A 26374-nucleotide genomic window follows, 5' to 3' on the forward strand; every position below is an offset into this window, starting at 1 on the left:
AAACAAACCAAGTTAAATATCTGCTGAGATGTATGTGACCTAGCTGAGCTCAAACATTGAGCTGAAACCCGTAACTATGGCAACATAACAAACATTGAAGATTAGTTGTTGCGCTTTCAAAAAGTGAACTTACAAATTGTAAATCTTTTCATTTATCTTTGCTAAATAAATTATATAAAATTATAATTATAATTGTCCTTATAAACTTAACTAAATCTCTTACCAACTAACTAGAGCTATTTTTACAGAATGCTGTTGCTATAAATGTCATCATGTTAGTCACTGTGCCTGTGATAGCGTGAGAGATTTGTGTGGGTAGATATGAAACAGCAACCGCAGTGACAACATCCACGATACTGGATTTCCCAACCAACACAATTTGGTCAATATAATCTCATAACAAGATGGTTGCTATGGGAGTGAGGCCTGAAGGTGTGTGATTTCTCCAGAGGAGAATCAAGCTAGGGAAAAACAGCATGTTTAAATGTGATTTCTATGCTACCATGAACAGGTTAGGGTAGGTCTATGGTCTAAATAAAACACGCTCATTAAGAAATAAATTCTTAGATAATCAGATTTTAGTCCTCATCTCCTTTCAGAATGAGCTGTTTTAGGGCCTCTTGTCATTTTAAATTCATTTAAGTTGCTCCTGGCCACGCCGCCATCTCAACGTTTACACTCACATGTGAAAATAGCTGCAAACAGATGGGAAATTATACAACCATACATCTTTGAAAAGCAGAAGTAGAGCCTCCTTCACAACCAAAAAGAATGCAGCAAGTGGTTTCTGGATAGTAAGTCAACAACAAAACACTTGTCTTTTCCAGCAGCCATTGTACAGCGCATACAGCAGCAAAACCAGCTGACCAAACATTCAGGAATTCTCCTAGCGTGTTGCTAGGTAACGGGCTGGGCTTACCTGGAGTGGTGACGTTACAAATCAACGCCACGTTAAGATAAAAGTGAAAACCTGTGCTTTGCCCTGGCAACACAATTTCTGTCCAGTGGGAGCAATTATTGGTATCCATGTGAATTTGGTTGCAAGGTGTAGCTTACTTGCAAAAAGTACAATGTGAAAGTAAACCAGACCAAATGAAAGATAGTCTGCATGTGGTCCAGACCAAACAAGACGACCAAATGACGTGGATACACCCTAAGACTGGACAGTCAGAAAGGAAATATAATTTTTTAGTGAAAGTACAGTTTTAGAAGGAAATGTGTACTTCTCATGTAATACATGAATGCTGGACAGATCTTAATCTTACAGATTAAAACACCATTGTTTCACTGTTTGCATTGGTGGTTTGATGGTTTTCTTTGATGAGTTTTCTGCCTCTTCACTGGTTGTTTTGGGCTGCATAGGGGGGATCCGGCCCGTTCAGCGTAGGCCGACATTTTCCACTAGAAGCAGTAGAGGCGCCGTCTTTTTCACTCAAAGTATATTTATATATAAATATGAGATGTTTTTCTCTGTTCCTGTGGTAACAACATTTATACTGTGTTTTATACGTATTTGCTCTACTTGGGCGGAAAGCAGAACATCACAGAGGAGATAATGCTGATTAAGACCCACAAACATCTGATTAGGAAGGAAGGCGAAGCTCAGTGGTGGAAACGCGTTCCTCTTTCTCTCTGTGCCTCTAACATGTTTGGTGACATAGTTGTTCGATGCAACTTTCACTTCTTGAAAGTAAAAAGTTGGTGAGATGTGGAATTTCTGAAGAAAGAAAGTTTTATCAATGCCAAAACAACAAATATTGGTCAAAACTGTTTGTAAAGGGTTTGTTTGAAACAGCACTTTGTTTAGATGAGTCCAGATTAAAAGAAACACAACAACACAAATCCCTTAATACACCACGGCTTATTTCACTTATAACAAGACAATTTTCCTACAACATATGTGAAATAATCAACTAGTGGAACTTTTTCATCAATATTAAGGAATTATTACTAAAACAAGCTGCTGTGTCTTCCTGAAAAGTGGGTTTAGTTTGTCCTTTTTCAAGTGTACTTAGTAACATTCTGTGTTACCAAGTAGCTAAAAACAGCTTCATCTGATCAATGGCATGTTCGGGTGTGATTATCGTAAAAGACCAAAAAGAAAAGAACATGTGGTTATGTGGTTATCTGAACCGCTAATTACTTACTTCAAACATTCATCTTCCTGCTCATGCAAACATGCTTTTAAAATAGCAGAAGTTACTCACTAAGCTTTTCTTGTACGGAGTTCTGTTCAACCGGGGTTATTATGCAGAATTGACTTTTTTGAGTGTTATTTTATATAATTTCAAACGATGCGCCGCCGTGGAGCTTCAGTCCTCAGTCGGGTCTTTGCCCCACAGAGCACACGGCTCCTCCAGACTGGTGGCAGCAGCAATTCACTCTGCATGTCTGAGCTCCTAATTACGCTTTCAAATGGTTGCATCATGGAGAAGCATTGCTGTGAAGACGGAAAGTGTAGGAGCTTCTTAAAGAGACAGAGGCCAATTTCAAAGCATCAGATACGGTGCTAAATCAAAGTCAAATTTCTTTTAAGTTATTTTTGACACATACAGAATTATTACAACAACTGAAGGTAATATATAGTTACTTGATTGTGCTATAAAATGTCGCTATGTGTCTGGAAAATATGTAATACTCCTCTTTAAAGTCGTAGCACTTGATCCTGAAGTCACCCAGATAAAATTAGAGTTGACACACAGATGGATAAAACCTTAAAATCATGCACTACTTTGTCTTCCCTATCAGGTAAAACACAATAAAGCATCAGGCTGAAAAGTTAAAAAATTCAGGAAGTATTACAGCTTATGCAACTGAGCATGTTTTGCAGTGAATCAGTCACATATCGGCTTTACTTCTCAATACGGTTGGATCAAGATGATGCACATCACTGCTGAGGTCTTCATGCTGTGGTTAGCTAGTTCCTGTATTGACGTTTGACTTCATCTGCTCGCTCTGAAATGCTCGATCACTCTCCATAAAGTCACACAGCCGAGCGCTGCTCCAGCTGCCAGCTGGAGACGACCAGGAGGGAGGAAGACACCATGAAGGCGATGAAGGTTTTCCTGCTGATCTCGGCTCTCGGTGAGTCTCTTTCAGGTGTTTGAAAGTTTTTACTCCGACTCTGTGGCACGTGCTTCATTCTTGTGGTACAGGGGGGGGAGTGAAAAGTGGCGGCTGCCGATACTGTTACAGTGTTTCATAAGTGGTGTCTGTGCTCAGGTGACACCAATCTACACTGTAGTTTAAAATCGGGGGAAAATTTGTGACACAACTCAAATAAACCTCAAGTTTATGGAGAACAAGAACAACTTGTGTTTTTCTAACAGAAAATGCTTTTTTAATCATTATTTGGGACAATAGAGTCCAAAATCACCAAATTAAAAGCACTCAAGGGCCACAATTTATTTGTTTATTTATTCACTTAAAAATGCAAAATGGTTTTCTTGTTAATTCTTTTCTTTTTACCCGCTAAGCAACAAATTAACATATAATATTTTGAATAAAATGGTCTAAAAGGGGATCTTAAGTCTCTTAAGTTGTTTATCAGGTTATCAATTTTAGTTTATTGCCATTAATAAAAATGAGACTGTCTTGACCAACTGAGTGACTAAATCTGCTTTGGTCTTAAATGTTACTGGAGATTTGTGGCCCCACTTACTATGACATTAAAATAAAAACAAAAATAAATCAAAACATGCCTCACTAAAGCAGAACCCCCATTTTCTATTTAATATACAAATTTGTCATTAAAAATCTCATAAAATTGTGTCCAGGAGCCTCTAAAAAGTACTAAAAGGGCCGCAAATGGCCCTGGGACCACACTTTGGACACCCCTGATTTGATGAGCTGATAATTCACATAAAGTGACGTGAAAAAGTATTTTCCACCTGCAGAGTTTTGCTTTAATAACCTAGATAGTCCAGATCCTGACACAGAGCGAGTTGTACGACGGTTTTACAGCTAACAGGTCAAAATCAGGACGTTCTGTGAAAAGCTGCTGTCACTGCTCTTCTTCAGAGAGCCCTCTGAGAAAGGAAATCAGATTAACAATACAGCAACATTTCTAAAACAAATAACAGTACATAAAGCAAGAACATTATAAGGGTATACCAAAAGAACAACATTTGATAATAATACAATTTACCAAACAGCATGACACCACCACCACCATGTTTCATTCTTGGCATAATGCTCTTTTTCTGAAATGCAGTTAGTTTTATGTCAGATGTAACGTGACACACACCACAATATTTTCTTAATATTGATAAAAGAGTCCTACTTCCACTTACATTTTATTTCTCTATTGTTAGAAGTGGAGCTCATTTTTAATCAATATTAAGGAATTAATTACTTAAAACAAGCTCCTATGTGTCGCTATAAGTTACTGTAAGTTAGTTTTGTCTTATTTCAAATGTACGAAGACACTTGGACTGGAAAACAGGCCACAAATACTTGATGATAAGATTTAGTGTTTTTGCAGTGTGAGATCATCAAGATGTGAGTCGGAGCTTGTGTTTGTTTTTGGGTCAGCAGTGGTTCTGGCCCTGAAACTCTCCTATAGATGCTGTTTTTTGCTTAATCGGCTCCTTATTGTTCATGAGCGCCGCCGTTACCAGAGGCTGCAGAGGCCTGATGTGGTCTAGATGGGTTTTTTGGGTTACTCTTTGGCATGTCAGGGGATTTCCGTCTTTGACCAGATTTTTGAAAACAGTGTCAGAAAATGCTGTAATCTTGACAGATTTAACACCGAACCTCTCGGTGCAGACCAGCAGACATTTTCAACTTTATGCACAGTTCCTGACCTGTAGTCATTTCAATTGGAAATGTTCCCTGATTTTAAAATCTTGGCTGACGTGGTGCTTGTAATCCCAGTTTCCCATCAAAACCCTCGGATATTTGATTAAAACAGAAGCAGGTGCGGATCAGGAAGAAGAAGTAAATTTGTCTGTTCAGATTCATATTTTTACTGCAGTTGTTTAATTTCATTGTTTACATGTAGTTACCAGGGCAACAGTCAGTGGTTTCTGTCACTGTGGGGAAAAAGTAACCAGTTTGATCTGTAATGTTACGATGTGAAATGAAATGCAGTCAGACGTTGTTAGAGTTCCCAAAAGTTGTTCTCAGGTAAGAGTAGCAGAACGTCAACATGTTCTTACTCAAGTAAAAGTAAAAAGTATCCGTCCAGGAAATGACTCAAGAGGCAAACTGATCAAATTATCAATCATTTAATATTTAAAGATTACATTATCAGACAGACCAAAATATAAAGTTAAGTGGATATTTTGGTATTTTAGGGACAAAAATGAGAAAAATATAAAACAAAAAGTAAAATCAGGCAAAAGACAATTTTTCCAACTCAGTTTCTTTCAATAAAAAAACTTATGAAACGTTAACAGGAACTGCAGGTGTTTGTGTCTGGTGATTTTTTTTTTATTAAAACGTTTGTTTTTCATTCAGTGTGTAGAAAATCCAGAAGGTTTACTAAAGTAAAAGCAGAGATACTTCATAATAAAATTACACAGAGTAAAAGTACATTTTCTCAAAAAGCTCCTCAAGTAAATGTAACCAATTACTCCCTAACTCTGAACATAATTGAATGTTATAATTTTAAAAGATGGACAGGTAAAGATAGATTATGATGGAATATTTTTGACCCCTTCAATCTAAATGAGGGAAATGGAAAAAAAAATGGGGTCAGTAAAAAAGAAACAAACAAAAAGAAAAACTCTGTATCCGATCAAATCGTTTTATTTTCTCCCATCCTGTTGAAGTTATTCATTTCCTGTGTCCTCTATGCTTTTTTTTCCAGCCTGTTTTCTATTTTTTGATTCAGCTTTCAGGATATTTAGCCAGATTTATGTAATTCACAGAGCGCTGTGATTTATTTGTTTATGATTACCGAGAGGTTTTCTTTTTTCTTTTTTTTTTCTTTTGTTCTGGAGACGTTTGTCAGATTCCAGTGCTCTCTCAAACTCCACGAATCGCTCTGGCTTGTGTGTTCGGACAGACATAACCAAAACAAAGACGTGTGTCGCTTTCCTTTTGCATTCTGCTTTTAATCTGCTGTGAACACTGGATGAGTCGTTTACGTCGTTGGTAATTAAATGTTCTCTGTTTTCTCCCAACCCAAAAGCCACCGAAATGTTAGATGTTATCCACTTTGTGCTCATGTGGTTTGAATTTCTTCATATCGTGAATGCTGATTGGCTGATATGTGATCTGTTGTGACTGATAAGAGGGGAAACTTTGCGGACTAAACCACCTTCTGTTAAAAATAACTAGTTTAGAGGCCAAAACGATCCACTATCAATTAATTTACAGGATAATTTATGTTAAACTGAGTGCAGTCTGGACTGTGTATGGTTAAAATAACAAAAGTGTGATTTCAGCGTTTAGAGTGCAAGGAAATATTCTGAAATATTGAAAACATGAAATGGCCTTTTCTGATTCTCCCACCTGAACTCTGTGTATAAACTACTTCAAGATGTTTTGTCAGATTTTGTAAAAAAACATTTTCTATGCTTTATGTCTGACTTTGTGTTTGTTCTCCACTCAACCTGCTAGATTTACGATTTAATGTGATCTCAAAATAACAGCGAGATGAATTTACCTCACAGTGGCTCAGAAACATCAGCAGCTGTAGAGTTTTGACACCAAACCACTCGGATGTGCCTGGTTGCTTCCGGCAGGAAGCTGGAGGTGAAGAAGTGGTGTTGAAACCACAAGTACTAGAGAAACATGCATGAAAGGCGACTAAACACCAAAAACCCAACATTCTGCTGCCTTTAATCTCCTAAAACACTTCAACAGGAGCTCTTGACTTTTTTAAAAATAAATCTGTTAACAGTTGCATGATTTGTTTGGGCCATTTTAATCCTTTTTCCACCCTCTGTAGGCGTTGCCGCCTTTTCACAAAACAGCGGTTTTGAAGATGATGATGATGATGATGGAGAGGAAGGTTGTGGAAGCGGTGAACCAACATCAGAACCAGCAGCTGGAAACGAGTCCAGCTCCCTTCCCTCCTCAGGTAACCTCGTCCTGCTCCGCTGAAGCTCACAGAACCTCCTGCTGTGACTGTTTTGATGCATCAGCTCAGCTCTTCATTAGTCAAATGCACAGTAGTGGAGGGCTGATGATGTGGGCCTGTTTTGTAGCCACAGTGTCCCAAAGAATCCCAAACAAAGCAACAAATAGCTAAAGAATAAAGACTTAAGAGTTATTACTTCAAAAAATGAGCTAATCATGAGGTGTACTTACTTTTTCTACAAACATCCAGTTTCGCTTTACGTTTCACTTGTACTTAAAATCAAATGAGATTAAAGCAGAAAATGTAATTTCCTGTTATCTAAATTCCTCAAATTTCTGATTTTAATGACACTTTCTGCATTGGTTATAAATATTCTCACTGAATGCTGAAAGATGAAATTGCTGCTGTGAAACAGGAAGTAGATTCCTGCTGGTAATGGTTTTCTTCTTCTCCTTTCAGCTGCCAAGCACTCACCACAGAGAGGAGCTGTTGTCACCAAATACAGCATCTGCCTGCTTCCTCTAATTTTAAATGTGTGCATGAAAGCCTGAAAATAATAATTTTCAGAGAGTTGTAGAATATTTCACACTCATTGTTTTAATTTAAGGGTTTTAATTAGATGGTTGTGTATTAAAATAATTCAAATAATATTTCCTCTACCATGCAATGTTGTCAGTTTACCAAGGTTAATTCTGTTGGGGAAATGAACCATAAGAAATGTTCTGGTACACTTTGGGATTCCATTTCGTTTTATTTTTTACAAATAAAGATCTAAAAACTCTGTAAGCATTTGAACTCAGCCTCCTTATTGAAACCCAAAACAATATGTTGCTTTCAGTAGCCACCTAATTCGTAGACTGTGAGTAGTTTAATCTCAGTTACCTAGCAACCCCAGTTGAGTTCCACCAGTTACCTAGCAACCGAAGCTGAGTTCCAGCTGTATTCACTGTACAATGGCTGCTGGAAAAGACAAGTGTTTTGTTGCTGACTTTGCCATCCAGAAACTACTTGCTGCATTCTTGCTGATTGTGCAGGAGGCTCCACTTCTGCTTTTCAAAGATGTATGGATGTATGATTGTGCATCTGTTTGCAGCCATTTTCACGTGCGAGTCTAGATGTTGAGTTTCAGTTGAGCTTATTTGGATTTAAAGTGACAATCATTTTGTGCAAAATATGTAACGAGCATGTTTTGAACCATAGAGCAAACATAACCTTTTCAAGGAAGCATACAAGGTCACCTTGAGGTTAATACTTTGGAAACCAGGAATAGCTTCCTGTTTTCAAGGCTAACATGAGTCTCAAGTGTCTCTTGGTTTCAGGTTCGGCTCAAACAGGTGTGAGGCCTTATAAGCAGAAAAGATCTTCTGGTTTAGAGCGTCATCACCCATAACAGGGTTTCAGTAAAGATTTGGTGGAAAGTGAAGGACAAACTATAAGCAGAAATGCATATTAGCCACAGATCCCTGTTTCGAAACAGGGATCTGTTATCGAAAGTGGAAAGAGGAAGGTGGCATTATGCAGAGAATGCCAGACGCATGGAGCAGACAGAGAAGTGTGCTTCAACATGAACAGAAATGAGGCGTTTTTAGGCGGCACCATTTCACAGCCTGTTCCTTTTCAGTCAAGCTGTTTAAATTGTCGAAGTGTTTTGAGGTGTGGATAATTATTTGATGACTGACTGAATAAACAAGATCCTTCCAGATTTTTTCTTTCTCTGCTACATGAGATCCAACCTGTGGAGCAAAATCACCAACAATGTTCAACATCAGACCTTCTGCTTCCACCTTCAGCGAGCTGTGGTTGTCTGGCAGCAGGAGAAAACGTCTGGAAATCTTCAGAAATACAATTCAGCTACTTAAAACAGAAAGAAAATATTCATAAAACAGAATCTGCTTACAGCAACATGTAAATTCAGCAGCGCTACGCTGGTGAGACGACCTCAAACTTTTACCGCCAAAGAAAGAACCAAAATTGCTTCAGAACCAAAATTAATTTGCTTGAACAGATTTAGCCAATAGTAGCTACACATATAGCTAATAAGTGTACAAGCTAAAGCTAACGCCACCCAACACAGACATATTGTGGAAGTAAGTTGTTGTTTGATGGGAAACGTCTTTCTTCAAGTTTTTCATGTCATCTTGTCAGGTTTGTGCTGCTCTTTGTCTATTTACACTTATTTGTGTTGACTTTGAAACTGTTGTATCTACATGAAGCACATAACCAGTGACAAGAAACTAGATAACCACACAGCTGTGGTTATCTAGTTCCTCTACTTCCGTTTCACTTATTCTCCTCTTTCTCGAAGGCTTGGTCACACTTAAAGTCAGACAGCAGAGCGTTTAAGGAGGAGAGCCAGAAGAGACGATGGGAACGTTAAAGGTTTTCCTGCTGATCTCAGCGCTTGGTGAGTTTTTTCAGGTGTCTGAAAGTCTTTACTTTCTTGGTAGCTTCATGTTTTTGGTACGGGATGGAAAAAGTGGCAGCTGCCGTTACTGTTCCTGTTGTTCCAGTGTTTTATTGTTAGGATTTGAGCTCAGCTGACACAAAATGAGTCAAACTACATTGTGGAGTTAAGGATCAATGAGATATTAGTGACACAAACCAGCCAACAAGGAAAACAGCTTCTGAGTTCCTATTAGGAAAATAGTTAAGATCATTTTTATACGGGTGAAAAAAAGAAATCATTCAGCTCAAGGAAGTCAATTTCACAGATTTTATTTGTATTTGAAGTTGAGGAAGTGATTTTTTTCACAGTGTTGTGAAAAAGTAGCCTCCCTTTGCTCATGGCTGCCGCCCTGGTGTAGGACGGCGGCCATGTTTTGTTGGGTCTGCAGTTGTGCTGTAGAGTTTCCATGTTCAGATTAGAGAGCAGAACAGGATGGTTTTAATTTGCTGCTTTTACATCTTCTGCAGGTGTTGCAGTTGTTTCATCTCAGACAGAAGAGTATGACTATGATCCAGGATATTATGAATTCAACGTCACAGAATCTTTTTGGGACACACCTGACTTCACCATCGTTTTATCTTCAGGTAACTTCTTCTTGATGTGCTAATAAAAATATATACCAAAGAGCATTTACTACAGAATATTTGTTAAAATTTTGCCCTTACATTAAAGTGTTTTACTCTTTATTCTGTTTTTATGCGTTTCATATTCTCATCCCCATAAAAGGAAATCCTGTTCTAATCTGATCTTTATGATGCTTTCACAACTTCCTGCTTTAAAAATGTTGATGCATTAATTCAGTTTTCTGCAATATATTCCAATAAATACTGAAAGATGAAACTCTGTTGCTGTGAAGCAGGAAGTAGTTTCCTCCAGTTTCCAGCTGAATTTTAATTGTTTTCTTCTGCTTTCAGCTGCCAAACATTCACCACAGGGAGGAGCTGTTGTCTCTAAATACAGCCTCTGTCTGCTTCCTGTAATGTTACATTTGTGCCTGAAAGACTGAAAATAATGATAATAAAAAAGAAAAACAAACCATTTGTTCAAGCTTTGCTTGTTAACTACAACCCTGCTGAAAAAGCGTTAAATAAAATAAACAAATGGTATTAAAATAAACCAAGTAATGTAATTTCTGCTCCATTATGCAACGATGTAATTAAATGAACTTTAAATAAACAATGTGGTCTAAAACATTCTGGGTCCTTTGACATTATGTGTTTGTTTTTCTTTGTGTGTTTTTGGGGAAATTTTACATTTTTATATCTTTTTAAACACTTTTAAAATTAAAAAAACATTTTTTGGTGCCAGTATCTCCAGTTATAAATGCATGTTTTTTGAAAACGCAAATATTGAACATTTATTTGTCACTAGTTTTTGAATCTGTTCAATATTTCTTACATTTTATGCTATTTGGTTTCTATAATTACTTTTTCCCATTCCCTTGTTTTAGAGTCACTTCAAAATGTCATATTTTATTGGTGACTAAAATATTTTTTGTTATTTTGTGAGACATCAATTTGCATACGTTTAATTTCATTTATGAACCTTTTTTCCCCAACTTTTTCAAAAAGTAACTTTTGAAATCAGGCTGTGAAATATCAGGAGACATTTAATTGTGAAGGACATCAATGTCATAACTTTGTCTAGCCACATTTTGCTGATTGCATTGTTATGATTGCACCGGCGCCATCTTTGTAGCCCAGTCAGTAATGCAGTGCCAACTGTTCATCATGTTGTGCAGCTCAACTTTGAACGAGCTTTAGGACGCCTGGAGAGCCGCTGTTAAAGGTCACATTTAAAGTTTGAGAGAAAGTGAAGACATGAAGGAGAAGTTCAGGGAACAGAAACGTATTAAAGTTTAAAACTTCCTTCCTTTTGCATTTAAAACCTCTTGATGGACGTTTGAGAGGCAGAAATGAATATTCAACATGCACACCAGTCAGTCTGGGCTTTATAACTGGATGACCTTCAGGCCTTGTGCTGCACAAACACTCAACATCTCCACACAGCCGCTTAAGTCCTCTTCGTTTCGGCTGTTTTGCAGTTTTCTAGAGATTTGTTCCAGATTAGAGGTCCGCAGAAAATAACTTCTGTTTGTTTCTGTTCAGCTGCAGAAAGTTATGGCACCTCCATGCATTTATGTTTTCTAAGTTTCTACTAAATTAGTTCATAGTTACCTGGTGACGCTGTGATGTAGAGCAGCGTATCATCTGCATAACGACGATACGTTATGTAGTCTTACCAAGTGTTTTTAATCTGATTTCAGGTGAAAAATTCTTGACACACTTGAAATAAGAGAAAACTAACTGACAAGTAACTTACTGGTAAGATATAGGAACTTATTCTGGTTCTGCTCCTCATCCCCAGAACCAGAACCAAACAGCATTCAGCTTCTATGCACCACAAATCTGCAACAAACTTACAGAAAACTGCAAAACAGCTGAAACACTGAGTTCCTTTGAATCTGGACTAAAAACCCAGCAGTTTAAAGTCCTAATAAATGAAACCAACATTTTGACGACTTTTGGCTAAAAGTAATGCTTCAGTTGTTGATGACTTTATATTTTTGTCTTTTTATAATGTAAAGACGTTTTAACCACCTTGTTGCTGATAGATGCTATACACACAATCTTGATTGATTGATTTAAGCCAATTATTCCTTAAAATCAAAGGAAAAAGTACCAGTTCCAGTGGCAGATTATTGAAAAAATGTTAAAAGTGAATCGAATATGTCAGCAGAACCAGCACTTAATTATAATTAATGACTGAAAACAAGCTCCTAAATCTTGATGAAAACTTACTCGTAAGTTAGTTTTGTCTTGTTTCAAGTGATCTAGAAACTTGACTGAAGTACTTGGTAACTTGGTAAGTATTTTTATTTGCCTTGTTACTTGTTATCTGAGCCACTGTGTAGATATTAAATAGGAGGGGCCCGAAGGTGAAACCTTGTGGTACACCGGATTTAATCCATCCCTCTTCTTCAGGTAAGACGCTGTTTTGCAACACATTCCAATTTATTTTTAAATTAAATTTCTTGTAATTACCTCTGTCATATAAAAATGTTGTTTTTTTTTATGGTTAAACCTTCCAGTGTTTCTATACCTTCACCTCTGCGTACGACGCAGGATGGATCTGGACTTCCAGACTCTTCTGACCAGGCAGCGCGGTTCCACTCATTATCATATTATTTAGTGAACCTGTTCATTTCATGACCTCAAAGAAAGTTTTCTGGGTACTTTTTCCTCATCTCATTAAATTTTCCTGTGACATCAGCAAGACCTTTCAATCCACAAACTGCTCCTCAATTGACTTTTTCTCTATTTCAGACGTGAACAGATGGCACAGATGGTGAAAACCCAAACAGATTGACAGTTTCTGTTTTACTCAGACCAGCCTGGCTGCCTTCCAAATGACTCAAATCCCCGTTTCTCCCCGTTCTGATGCTCAGTTTAACCTTCAGCCTGTCGTCTTTACTACGCCTACTTGCCTAAATCCCAAAATGCATTGAATTTCTTCCATGCCAACAAGTGTTAGAAGAGGTGAAAGTGGTAAGAGCTGAAGTAACCTGTAAACGTTTATCTCTGTGCTGAAGGTTGAACAGGGTTGACACCTGCGCTGGTGAGGTAGAAGCAGCGAGAAAGCAGAGCTACTGTTGCATCCTGTGCGGCCCTGGAGCTCGCTCTGCGGCTGATGACTCAGTTCCTGAAAACTGAGCGATACCAAGAATGATTTACAGAAAGACGCCCAACAAGTGTGGCACGGAGAAGAATATGATTCAGTGATGTTTGTTTTTAGAAATATGGGTGGGAGATAAGGGGGGAAAGGGAAAGGTTAAGATGGAAAGAAAACAGATTTCATGCACACTAAGCATGTTTTTATTAGATTTTCTCTCTTTTCTGCAGATATTTGCTAAATTCTTGGTGGAAAATAATAAAAACGTTGAAAAAAAAAGAATCCACATTTCATCCACGGTTCCACGTCACGACAGAGAAACTTTCTGAAATCAGGCCTCAGAGCCCGCCAGTCAAATTTGAATTCTTCAAACCACAACGCTTAAGACACACAACAGAAAAACACAGCGAGGTAAAACAGGGCGACGGTGAGAAGAGAGGATGGGGGAGGGCGGAAGAAACAGAGAGAAAGGAAGAGAGACGGTTTTAGAGCTTCAGGTCTAAAAGTGGAGGACTGAGAAACGCCGCAGAGGAAGGAGCTTAAAAGAAAAAGGAACAAAATAACTTGAATAAAAGGGAAACTGCTGCTGCTTCGCTGATGATCACAGCTTCTTGTTGTAAAAAGAAAAAACAATCAAGTGTTGGAGACGGTTTGAATCAAGATGATGAAGCTGCTGTTTCAGCTCTGCTTCCTGGGTGAGTTCACTTCAACTGCTAACACACTTTTCCTCCCAGGTCCTTTTTTTTAACTCAAATCTTTAATAATAAAAACACAGAGACGCTCACTGAGGCGACTGATTAAAAACTTTCACTTCTTCAGTTCGGTTTAGTCAAATGCTACAAGAAGGTTTGTTCAAAATGAGCAGCTGGACATAAATTAGCCATCAGAGTCATTTATTTACTCATCTGGAAAACCTTAATTTAGTCATAAATCTGCATTTGCATTATTTCCACAGACTATGAAGCACATTTAATTGATGCTTTCCATGCAGGAAGTAAAGCAGAACCAGCACACGCCGCAGTGAGCTTTTAGGTTTCCGCCAAAATCAACTGTTATTTTTTTCAAATGCAAAGTGATGTTGGTGCAAAAGTGCAATATTTGCATATTTTCTGTTTAGGAATTAATACGATGCTCACATTTATGAGGGGGTGTGTCCAAGTTTACTGAAAGTTCATTTTAATCAGAGCTAAAATAAGAAAGAACATTTCAGCATTATTGTGGTCCTGCTGATTAGGCTGCAGCATTAAATGAGATTTAATGATTATTATGAAAAGATGCAGAAATTAAATCAATGTTTAGATTTAGGAAGTTAAGAGCATGCTCTTTGATTTGACTGGACTTCTTCCACATGAATCAACTAACTAAAAATCTGACTCCATTTATCATTCAGGAAAAATAATCAAAATGCAACATCATGGGAAATTATCTTTATGTAAATAAAAACACAGCTCCAGTATTACACTGCAAAAACACAAAATCCCACCAAGTATATTTAGTCTAATTTTAGTTTAAATATCTTATTACACTTGAAATAACTTCTGAGGAACATTTTAGAAAGATATATGAGCTTATTTAAATCAATAATCGCTTAATATTGATGAAGAAGTTTTAGTTCCACTGGTAGATTGTTTCACTGGTAACAAAACATTTTCCCCATTTTATAAGTGAAATAATCTGCCAATAAATCTAACTTTTTCATGAATATTAAGGAACTATTTACATTAAATAACCTCATATGTCTTACTGAAAGGTCATTTTTAAGTTAGTTTTGTCTTATTTCAAGTATAATAACATTTTTGCACTAAAATTAGACCAAAATACTTGGTGAGATTTAATGGTTTTTCAGTGAACACGTTAAACTGTGTTGCCTTTCAGGAAGTAAAACATGTTTATTATTAAATTAAGGTTAGAAAATGATCAAGAAGCTGTAACAGTGAGTTTAGTGACAAAATAATCACTTAGATCCTTCAGGATGAAAACTTTAGACATATGTGACGGTTTTTAAAGCTCATAAAACTATGGCTGAAAGCTTTCAGCTAGTGCAGCTAACCAGTTGCATCTGTCTCGTGTTTGTGAGACTACAAACTCTGGAAAAAAATATTAAACTACAAAAATGTTGGATCTGTAACTATGAGGCGGATTATCTTTAGAATATAACCACATTTATTTGAACATCACTCTGTAAATATTTAATAAAACATCTAAAATATCTTTAAAAGAAAGCAAAACTAAATGCTAGCTTGTAGTTTAGCAGCTTTATGCTAAGATAAGTGAATGCTAACATGTTTGGTAAACTGTGTGAGAGGAGAAAGGCGATAAAAAACATTAAAGCAACAGTTTTTAGTTCTGAAAGTTTAAACAAAAAGTGGACAAATCACCACTAACCTCACACCTTAGTGTGACTGCAGCTGCAGTTTCTGGTTTTACTTTGACTTAAAAGTATTCATGCTAAATGTTAGCAACTGTGCAGGAGGTTTTGGTCTAATCACCAGTCAGATCTTTATGTTTGCAGCAGATAGAGCAGAATAAAGATGTGATCAGAGAACCTGAATGTTTTGTTGTCTTCCTCAGATTTTTAACACCTCTTTGCTCTCATGTTGCACCAGCTGTAGTTTGTTTTTTCACACATCTAAAAGCAGCTGCAGCTGTAAGAAGACTGTCAGTCGCTGTTATCAGTAAACTGCATGCTGCACACATTATGTTACTTTATGATTTAAAGGACAAGCTGTTAATTTTGATGTTAAGATGTTGCTTTATGTAATATTTCTCTTTACTGTTTTGCAGCTCTAGCAACTTCTGCTGTTTCAGAAGAAATACCTCCGACGACGATACCTCCTGCAACTCCAGGTAACATGATTTATAGTGGAAAATATTATCATCCACATCCTGTAAGCTCTATAATAAATGATAGAAGTAAAAACTACATTACATTTGTTTGGTGACTTTTTTTTTATTATTAAAACACAAATTCCTAAAGATGTGACTTGTTTACGTCACAGAGTGCATTTTCCTGAAAAATTCAGTGTAAAATGATGCTAATTTATTAAAAGGCTTTTTAAAAAGCGACATAAGTGTTATGAATAAGTGTGAAGGCGGCTGATTGAGATTTTAAACGAATTAGCAAAGTCTATTTTTGTTTCTATCTTGGTCACAGACGTCGCCCCCTGCTGGTCAAAACTCAAACCACTTCTGAATTCATTTTTCAAATTTAAAGGTGTTTTTTTAGCACACGGTGAGAAAGCTACAGTCAGAAATTGCTCTCTAGTAAAAGTAGCACAAACTCCAACACATAAAAGTAAAATTATTTGGTAAAAGGTACTCAAGTACGGAGCAACTGATCAATCATTTAATATTTTTAAATTACATCATCAGACCAGAACATAAACTTAAGTGGAAACTTTGGCATTTATGTATCACAATGATGATAAATCATATAAGTAACAAAAATAACAAAATCACACTAAAGAACATTTTTCCAAATCAGTTTCTTTCAATGAAAAACTGATCAAACTGTAACAAACTCCAGGTGTGTGTCTGTCTGATGAGGTTTTGGTTAAAACATGTTTGTTCTTCATTCAGTGGGAAGAAAATCCAGAAATTTGACTCAAGAGCAGAAATACTTTACAATAAAGTTACTCAGTAAAAATAAAATGTTCAGAGTAGTAAAAATACATCTAAAGCTAGTAAATGTAACAGTAAAGTATTACCCAATTACATCGTTAAACTGTTTCCATAGAAACGCAATCATTGTTACAAGCATACATTTTTTACTGTATTCTGCAGCGTTTGATGAATTTCAGATAAAGTATGTATTTTGTATTTCAGGTTGTTCTAACATTTAGCTCGTCTAGCTAAACTCTTACATCCTGGTACTTACAGACTTCTCTGCCCCAAGGATGTCCTGTTCAACAGCAGAAGCCTGAAATTTCTAATCTAAAATAATTTTAACAGTCTTAATCCAAAATGCACAATTCTGTTTTTATTTTTATTTTTTTTACTCTCGCCACTTCTGCACAAGTGAACCATCAATGATCTGCCTCCTTAATTTAGAATTTTCTAATTTTATTTATTTATATTTATTTTATTTCCTGTTTCTTATTTAGCTCCAGAAACTTCCACTCCCTCACAACTAAATGACACGAAAACGACCATGGATGTTCTGAAAAATGGTAAAAATACTCTTCATTAAGTCACATTCTTCTTCTCCTGCTTCCTCTTGCCTTTTCTTCTTCTTCTACGCTTTTTGACGGTTGGGAAACAATGAAATTGGTGCTTTACCGCCACCAAGTGGTGTGGAGTTTGGAGCAGAGTGTCACGTATTATTAAATACCTGCGTTAATTTAAGATAATAAAATACTACCTGAGAAATTTTACTTTCAAATTATTTTTAAATAAATCAACTGAATCTAATTTGATTTTGATTCTGTTTCATTTTTAAATCAGCTATTGTCTTTTTCCTCATTATTTTGACAGAATAGCATAACATGCTACACTTTGCAACGTTTTCCTAAAATAAAGAGCTCAATTTATCCCAAATCTAAGAGAAATTATTCTCTCTTCTCTCCTCATTTCTCCAGTCTTTTGAGTTTTATTAATCCAACTGAGAAACAAGAAAGAAATGCTACATTTTGTTGATTACCATCATCAAATCATCAAATATTTTGATCAATGTTGCATTTATTTTGATCTCTTCCTAACTGTGTCTTCATCTTCATGACTTCCACTGCTGCTCTCTGACAATTAGCTTTAAAAATGTTATAGGACTGAGTTTTAGATGATCTCTGTGTAGCTAATTCATTTTAAATGATTTATTAAAGTGCAGATGCTTGCCATAAATGTAATATACTGATAAAAATGGTGTTATGGTTATTTTACCTCCAATAAATGGCTTACAATTGACTAAATATTAGTGAAAAAGTACAAATATTTTCACACTAAATGCAGAATACAAAGTATTTACTTAGTTAACCAATACTAAGATGCTTTTCATTATTTATGTTTATATCATAAGGACATTTAAGTGTTTTTCTGGTTTTTCTTTTCAAGCATTTTGTTAAAATCCAGGAAAGAATTTGGATAAAGTTTATAGATGCCTACTAAATAATCTAGTAACATATTATCATAATAGAAAAATACATTTCATTTGTGTATTTCTTCCTGAATAAAGTTTAAAAATATTATAATTTTCAATGAAAGATCAAATAAATTTCAATAAAGAATCTGAACTAAAGTATTTATGTTATTGACTTTAAGTGCAGGGATGTTTAGTTTCCTTCCATCAACTCTTATTTTAAAGATTTAGCCTGTTTTCTATCGTTCTCTCTGCAACGTTTTGAAGTTTTAATGTGAAGATCTGAGATTCTTCTTTGATATTTGTCTCCTTTATTTTAGCCACAGATAATTTTAATGCTTCGACACCTAAGATGGACGTTAACAGAACCACAGAGGAGACGAAGAACGCATCAATGCCAACTCCATCACCCACAATGCATCAGAGGCCAACCTCACCTTCAGTAACCACGGTAACAATCCTCAGTAACCTGAATATTTTTATATTCACTGGATGAAGTGAAAACATGAATTAATCAGCAGAAATCCTGTGGATTATTTGAGCTAAGTCTTCTGTTAATCTGCGTATTCTAATAGTTCAAACACCAAATATACATTAATATGATTTAATATTAACAGTAGAAACCGTGTTGGTGCTGCAGTAGACATCTACACTGCAAAAACTCAATATCTTACCAAGGATTTTTGGTCTAGTTTCTACTGCAGATAGCTTTGTACATTTAAAGACAAAAATACTGGCAGATTATTTCACTTATGGTGAGACAGACATTTTTCTCATATTATAAGTGAAATTATCTGAGAGGAACTAGAGCAGAACCAAATACTGACTATACTTTTTCTAAAAACATAAATACAAAATATGTTTTCTAAAAATCTCTGATGGTTTGGATCATTTCAACTGGAAACTTTCTCCAGTTTGATGCACAAATCTGTTTAATTGACCTTAAAATTACACATAGACATGAATTCACATGATTTATTTTCCTCTTTGGTTGCTTTGTTTTTACTAAAAGTGCAGAATTGCACATCTTTGTTAGAAATTCCACATCTTGTGCTTCATTGAGGGACAACTTTCTTCAGTCAGAGGCTTCCTCAAAGTTGCTGGAAAACAGACTGCTGCAGGAGCCGCATCTACATCTCTATGACAAAAATATTCTTTTTAGGATTAATAAAGAACTTCAGGATTAAAAATGAATCCAATCTGTAATGTTTTACACAGTTTTGCAGATTTTCTTTTACTTTCTGGAGGTAAAAAAGCTCCAGCTCTGACCTTCATCTAAGCCATTATTCCTGCAGTGAGCTAAACATCATTTGCAACAAAACAGCGCATCATCAATGAACAAAGTTTTGTCATTATTAACCTCTTATCTTCACATCTCTGCACCTGAAATGCAGATGTGGTCGTTTGGATGCTGCTTGTTGTGTAAAGTTATGTAAAATGCTCTTTAAAAAGGGTTTTACGTGTGAGCTTAATCGACCTGCTCCACCGCTGCCGTTCTAGAAAAACAGCAGACAGGAAGTGAGTTTTGGGTTGTAGTGCAAAGCCCACCATGAACAAGAAAAGCTTCAGAGACACGAAACCAGTTCTCAGAAATCCAGGAGAAGAAACAAACATTTCAAACCATCAAATGCAAGAAGGTTGAAATAAAAAAAGAGAATGTCAGATGGAGTTAACTAATGGAGTTTTTATTTCCTCTTTTGCAGCAGAAAGTAGAAACCGGCGAAGGGTCAACCTCTGCAGCGACTACGGCGTCCGCAGCAGGTAGCTCAGCCGCTTCATGCAGGCTGCAGGTTCTCGCTCTGCCTCGTTTTGTCTTCCTGTATCAAACCACAGCGACTCACACGTCTGACTTCTCTCTAACTGCTCACCAGAACCCACAGGCACACATTCAGATATGCCAAGTTTAATCCAGCTAACCAGAACGAACACTGACGGTCACAGGATGAACAAAAATAACACACTTTTACCACTTAGCTGCCATTTTCAGGAGCGAGATTTATGATAACCGGCTGCAGTTTGTTACTAAATAAAGGAGAGGGACGTCTATGTTTAGTTTAACTGCGTGAATATCCACAGAAACTCATTTTCAATGTAAGAAACATTTATTTACTGTTTTCCTGTAACGCTTTCTGCCTTTTTGGTAACACAGGCAGCTAGACTGATGGTTAGCATTGACTTAAAGGAAATCAGTGTTTCAGCTGTTTTGCAGTTTTCTGGAAGTTTGTTCCAGATTTGTGGTGCATAGAAGCTGAATGATGCTTCTCCATGTTCGGTTCTGGTTCTGGATGCAGCACCAGAACCTGAGGGGTCTGGAAGGTTGCTATGGCGACAACAGCAGCTCTTTAAAGTATTGTGGTGCTGAGCCGCTCAGTGATTTATGAACTAACAGTATTTTAAAGTCTGTTCTCTGAGCTGCAGGGAGCCGGTGGAAGGACTGTAGAACTGGGTGATGCTCTCTAACTTCTTGGTTTTAGTCAGAACTCCAGCAGCAGCGTCTGGATCTGATTGATATTTTGACACACAGATCAATAAATCAATCATGTTTATTGTATAGCACATTTGAGCTACAAGGCAGTTCACAGTTCATAAAAACACAAAAATATAAAGTCATAGAACACACATCCAATAATTGCAGCTTTTGTCAAGAGCCGTCGATACACATCAAAATGTTGATTAATGTTTCATTTATAATGTTTCAGAAGCAGCTCTAATCAGGTGGGATTTAATCTTGCTATGGATGAGTTTCTCTAGATCTTAATCCTGGAGATGTTCTTCAGGTGACAGAAGTCCGACTTTGTAACTGTCTTTAAGTGGCTCTGAAGGTTCAGGTCAGAGTCCACCACTACCTTTTCCACCAAGGCCTGCTGCTCGGCAGTTCTCAGCTGAGCAGCAGCAACCAGCTGACGCTGAGCTACAGAGCTGGTAAAACGCTGCTAAAGGTTTTTACCAGCCGTGTTGTGATTATTTCCTGAAGGCGGCGTTTCAGAAAGAGCAGGAGCTTTTAAAGGAGTTAAATTACGAAGCCAAAACTCCATCTGAAGGCAGCGTAGTTCAGATGGTCCCACACACAATCCCCTTTAAGAACAATGTTATCCAGCGTTTGTTTTGAGAATGGCCGCCTGCGCTTTTAACCAGGGGAATAAATTAAGGAAACCAACATTAACTCAGATTTCTCCTGAGTGAAAAACTAAATCTGATGTGTTTCTTCCAGTGGCTGCAGGCGGTTCATCTTGGGGTAAGTTCACTTTTTTACTCCACTTTCCACTTCACTCTTATTCTTTCTAAACTCAGTATTTTTTCTTTTCCATTGTAGTCCAGTCATTCACTATGAGGTGAATTTTCACCCTGAATCCTGCTGGATGTTTCATCATGTCTCTGTTATTAAAAATAGACCAAAGTTATACTAAAACAGATGCAAGTCATTCATGCTATTAATACTTTCCTTACTGAATGCAGATGTTTTGTTTTCAGGAAATTACAGCTAACATGTTGCTAATTTTCCAGCGCCCTCTGGTGGTCACTAGAGAACAAATTTAATCAGAATAATGTGAATATTTCTAACCACCCTACTAAGATATTCATTATTTCTTCTGTGTTTTAATCAGAAGAAATTCATTTTTTAACCTAAAATGAGGACAATCAGAAGGTAATCTTGTCATTTTGTTCTCGGCAGCTTACATCCTGCTGGTGTTGATCATCATCGTCATCATCGTTCTGTGTGTCATCCTCTACATGCTCCGCAGGGCATCCAGGGTGAGAAACAACAAATAAATCCATATTTCCTTAAAGAAAAACAATCACACTATGATATGATATTTAAAACTGTGTTTTAATTTCTATTCACCTGTTTGTTTTTCAGACATACTCGTTTGACCTCCAGCGCCCTCCGGCCTCCAGCAGTGCGTACGAACCAACTGGCACCTTCGGTCAGGTCTACCTGGACGACCTCGGTAACTAACTAACTCCATCTAAATGTCCTAAAACGTCTGACAACCTGAGTAAGAACGTTTTTGTTTTGTTTCTCAGACCAACCGGCTAACAAAGATGTGATCTCTGATGATCTCTCCACCACACCGGTACCCAACGGCACCGGCCCAAAACCAGAGGAGAACACAGATGGGGAAGAGAACGGTACCAATGCTTGGTTGTTGTGTTTGGAAATCTAAATATTTAAACAGCAGGAATTTTAGCAAATACCTGCATGTTTAAAGGAGTCGATTATTCAAAATGTACATTTTTCACATTTCTATATTTCCATCTGGGTTTCTACTGCTTCAAAAAACACCTCAAACGTTTAAAAACAACCACCCAGATGGTTTTTGTTGTTTGGAAAATTAACTGTTTCAAAATCCTCGAAATTGTTCAGTCACACTGCGCCCCAAGCTGGGCTCCAGCATATTTGGTCAGCTGGTTTTACTGCTGTGCAATGGCTGCTGGAAAAGACAAATGCTTGGTCTTGCTGCTTTCTTGTTGGTTGCGCATGATTCTCCACTTCTGCTTTTCAAAGCTATATGGTTCTATAATCCCGCATCTATTTGCAGACATTTTGATTTGTGAGTGTAAACGTTGAGTTGGGCACGTGACCAACAGCAGCTTATTTGGATTTAAGGCGACATGAGGCTCTAAAGCAGCTCATTCTGAAAGAAAATCTAACTAGACAGAACTAAGCAGACTAAAAGCTCATTATCCAAGAATTATTTTGTGCAACAAATGTAATAAAAATGTTTTGTATCACCAATAGATCAATCCTAACTTCTTCAAGGATGCATAATTAGATTTTATCTGCTCAGTTCTGCCTATTTTAGCTCCTTTCAGAAACAGAATAAGCTGAAAATGGCTGCAAACTGATGCACATCTGCACAGCCGTACATCTCTGACCCTGATGAAGAACAAATGGATGGTGAGTTGACAACAAATCACTTGTCCTTTCCAGCAGCCATTGTACAGCGCATACGCTGGTAAAACCAGCTGACCAAACTTGTTGGAGTTCCACTTGCGTTGCTAGGTAACGCGCTGGGTTTGGCTGGGGTTGCTAGGTAACGGTGCAGAGTGACCTAATAATCAGGAGGTTTTTGAAACGGCTTGTTTTCCAGACACCAGAAAACTATTAATATGAAAAGTGAATTTTCCCCTTTAAGGCAACATTTGATGATCCAGACCCAGTTTTGGTGAATTCAGACATTTACTCCTTTTTAACTCCGTCCCTTCCTGCAGCTCTTCAGGATCCTCCAGAAGCAAACGACCCGCAGCGATCTTCGTCCCCCTCCTCTTCCTCCTCCAGCAGCAGCTCGTTATCAGGAGGCGACCAGGCAGAGAAGAAATCCAACCAGATGAGCAGCAACAACTTGTTCTTCGATGCAGTCGAGGAGACGCAGCCGCAGCAACAGAACGGAAACAACAACAATCCATGTGAGCTCATTTAAATACCACACAATCAACAGGTGCTATAAAACATATTTCAGTGAAAAAAATCTTTTTCTAATAACCAAATCCCAGTTCAGATGTTGAATGGAACTTTAAGGTCTAGTTTAACATAAATTCAACATGTTGTTATAAATTAGTGTTAAATAATAATATTTATCCATCATATTTAAACATTAAAATAACAAATTTAATATGTAGTTTTAAATATTAATGAGTTTGATATAATTTTCTCTGCAAGCAAAAGGAAAATGTGACATAAATCAAAAATCTTTCCGTTTGTTTAAATTGTTTTATTGAAGTATCTGTATAAAACTGGAGAAAAAAAATACAGCTGAGTCCTAAATTATTCATATCCCTGCTTATATTTTCATTTTCCTTCTGACTGAAGGTCATGTTAACATTTTGCAGGATTCGTCCAGTTTTGACTTAAATCTGACTGAGAATCTGCAGGTGAGATAAAGATGGCAAACAATAAACGATAAACTGTCACAATATCAGCTGAATTCCTGTAATAATAGAAGATTTTCCATTGAATATTGAGAACTAAAAAAAATGTAATAAAATGTAAATAAATCAGATTCTGTACATTGTTTTATTATTTTCTAAAAGAGGCATCTCCCAAAATGTTTAGTTTATTGAAAACAGTTTCAAATTAAAACTTTTAAAATAGCAGCTTATTGATTTTTTTGTCAGTTTATAATTGAAGCATAATTATTGACATGATACTTTATGTGTGTGAATATTTTCTAGTATTTTTGGCTCCATTGGTGTTTTATGGACTCAGATAGTTTGTTTCATGAGAAAGTAACACGTTGCTCTATCCTGAGCGGGTTTCTGTTGATGAAACTTCGGCCAGCAGGGGGCGATCTCCCACACGCTGAAAAAACCCCAAACAATCATTTCTTTGCATCTCAGCCGCCCATGTGAGACATTTGGAAAAATCTCGATAAACAGAACTGCAGGTTTCCTAAAACTCATTTTTTCTGGACTTTAGTTGCTTTTTTTTTTTTTTTATAGAATCTTGAGCTTTTACTCTGAAAAATGTGTTTTTATGTCTGACTTATAAAAATTGTAAAAATAAATTTTTGCTCGTTTTTTCTGGAAGATTTATGAGTTTAAATAATTTAGTTTATAAACATATCTATCTCTCCTTTTCTTAGCGGTTTGCTCCAGCAACCCATTTGTGGAAATAAACCTGGATGATCCGGCCTGGTCCGATCAGCTCCTATCTCCTCCGCCGACCTCCTCGGTCCTCCCCTTCTCTTCTTTCTCCTTCTCCTCTTCCTCCTCTTCTTCATAGCACCCAAACATTCACACAGAAGCAGAGACTGAATGTCCTCCCCACCAGAATCAGCAGAAGGTCTTTAAAGATTTCTCTCTTTTTTTCGTCAAAATGCCTCCCTGCTTACTTGAAACGTCAACAAGCTAAACACGAAGCTAACCCAAAGTTAGCCTGAACTATTTTGATGATGAAATGCTATTTTTTTTCTCAAGTGGTTTAATTAATTTTTTTTATAATCTATAAAAAAAAATCCAGAAAAACTGCAACTTGCAACATTTGATGCTGTCAAATCAAACTGTTTTAGTTTAGCGTTTATAAGTTATGAGTTTTATAGCTTTCTGTTTACACATTATCGGTTCTCAAACTAAATAAACTGTAAAGACTAGAAGCTAATGTCTCCTAATTACCCTCAACGTGTACAATTTTGTAAAAACTTCTTATAAAATCTTTATTTTGTGCCTCACATGATAACAGAAACTCAACAGCTTTGAATTTCTAATTCTGAAGAATTGTTTTTGGTTTAACTATTATGAATTATTTCTTTACTGTACAGAAGTAAAAATATGCAGGAACTGCTTTAATTAATGCTCTGATTCAAACTGATAAGCAGCTGTGGAACGTTTTTATTTACTAACATGACCTGAACTTTAACCTGTATGAATCAAACTTCCTGTCAGTGAAGCACATTTTGTGTTGGTTTTAAAATAAAAACATTTTGTGTTGGTTTTAAAATAAAAACATTTTGTGTTGGTTTTAAAATAGAAACATTTTGTATTGGTTTTAAACTTAAACTGTTTTGTCATTTTCTGCATTAATTTAAATCCTCCATTGCATCACGTTATGAAAAGTCTGTTGAAAAGTGAAAAACAAACAAAATAAACAGTTTTGGTTTAACTTTGGCTAACAATAATTTAAAAAAATAAATAAATACAACTTATATATAGCAAATCCATATTTTTTTTGTTTATACATGTAATATTTGCATTTAATTTCCACAAATAATGACAACAAAATTAAGTAATAGTAATGTACTTTAAGATTAGATGTTTTTTGTCATTAGGTTGGAATATTTCTGCTTTTTTGTTTTTTACATAATTCATCTCCTTTTTGTTTTATCTTTATTTTTATTTTGAAACCTAAAACTAGAAACAAAATGTTGATTATTTAAAAATTGTTGTTGATATTTAGCTAGCATGATAATTGTCTTTTCAACAATTCATGCAACATCAAAAACTCCATCAGGTTATTTTATTTTTTGTGCTCCAAGATTGCAGACAGGAATTTTACTGATGTCCCACTTAAGATCTTTCAGATGTCTTAATAGATTTTTGATTAGTCTTTTTCACATTTTGTATCGAATGAGGCTAAAGCTAATGTTTAGATCAGGAACTTTCTGCTTTCATTGTAATTATTTATTTAGAAGTTTACATGTTTTTTGACTAAAGTCCG

At 36.4% G+C, this 26374-nt stretch overlaps 1 protein-coding gene across 2 annotated transcripts; it reads left to right on the plus strand.

The window, feature by feature from the left end:
- The first annotated feature begins 13336 nt into the window (after nt 1-13336).
- On the plus strand, nt 13337-25652 carry LOC106963284 (putative protein TPRXL). 2 transcript variants are annotated; one of them, XM_015058120.1, is made up of 11 exons: nt 13337-13843; nt 15933-15995; nt 17252-17317; nt 18540-18670; nt 19926-19980; nt 21431-21454; nt 21893-21972; nt 22079-22169; nt 22246-22350; nt 23434-23628; nt 24804-25652. In XM_015058120.1, the coding sequence occupies exons 1-11, from the start codon at nt 13810-13812 to the stop codon at nt 24941-24943; spliced, it is 984 nt and encodes a 327-aa protein (XP_014913606.1). In that variant the 5' UTR covers nt 13337-13809; the 3' UTR covers nt 24944-25652. The 2 variants fall into 2 exon arrangements, with proteins under 2 accessions (XP_014913606.1, XP_014913605.1); XM_015058119.1 differs by having other exon boundaries at nt 13338-13843; nt 19923-19980.
- The last annotated feature ends 722 nt before the right edge of the window (nt 25653-26374 follow it).

Source organism: Poecilia latipinna, unplaced genomic scaffold (genome assembly GCF_001443285.1).
Source record: "Poecilia latipinna isolate Pla-1442-1.1 unplaced genomic scaffold, P_latipinna-1.0 Scaffold1516, whole genome shotgun sequence".
Classification (NCBI taxonomy): domain Eukaryota; kingdom Metazoa; phylum Chordata; class Actinopteri; order Cyprinodontiformes; family Poeciliidae; genus Poecilia; species Poecilia latipinna.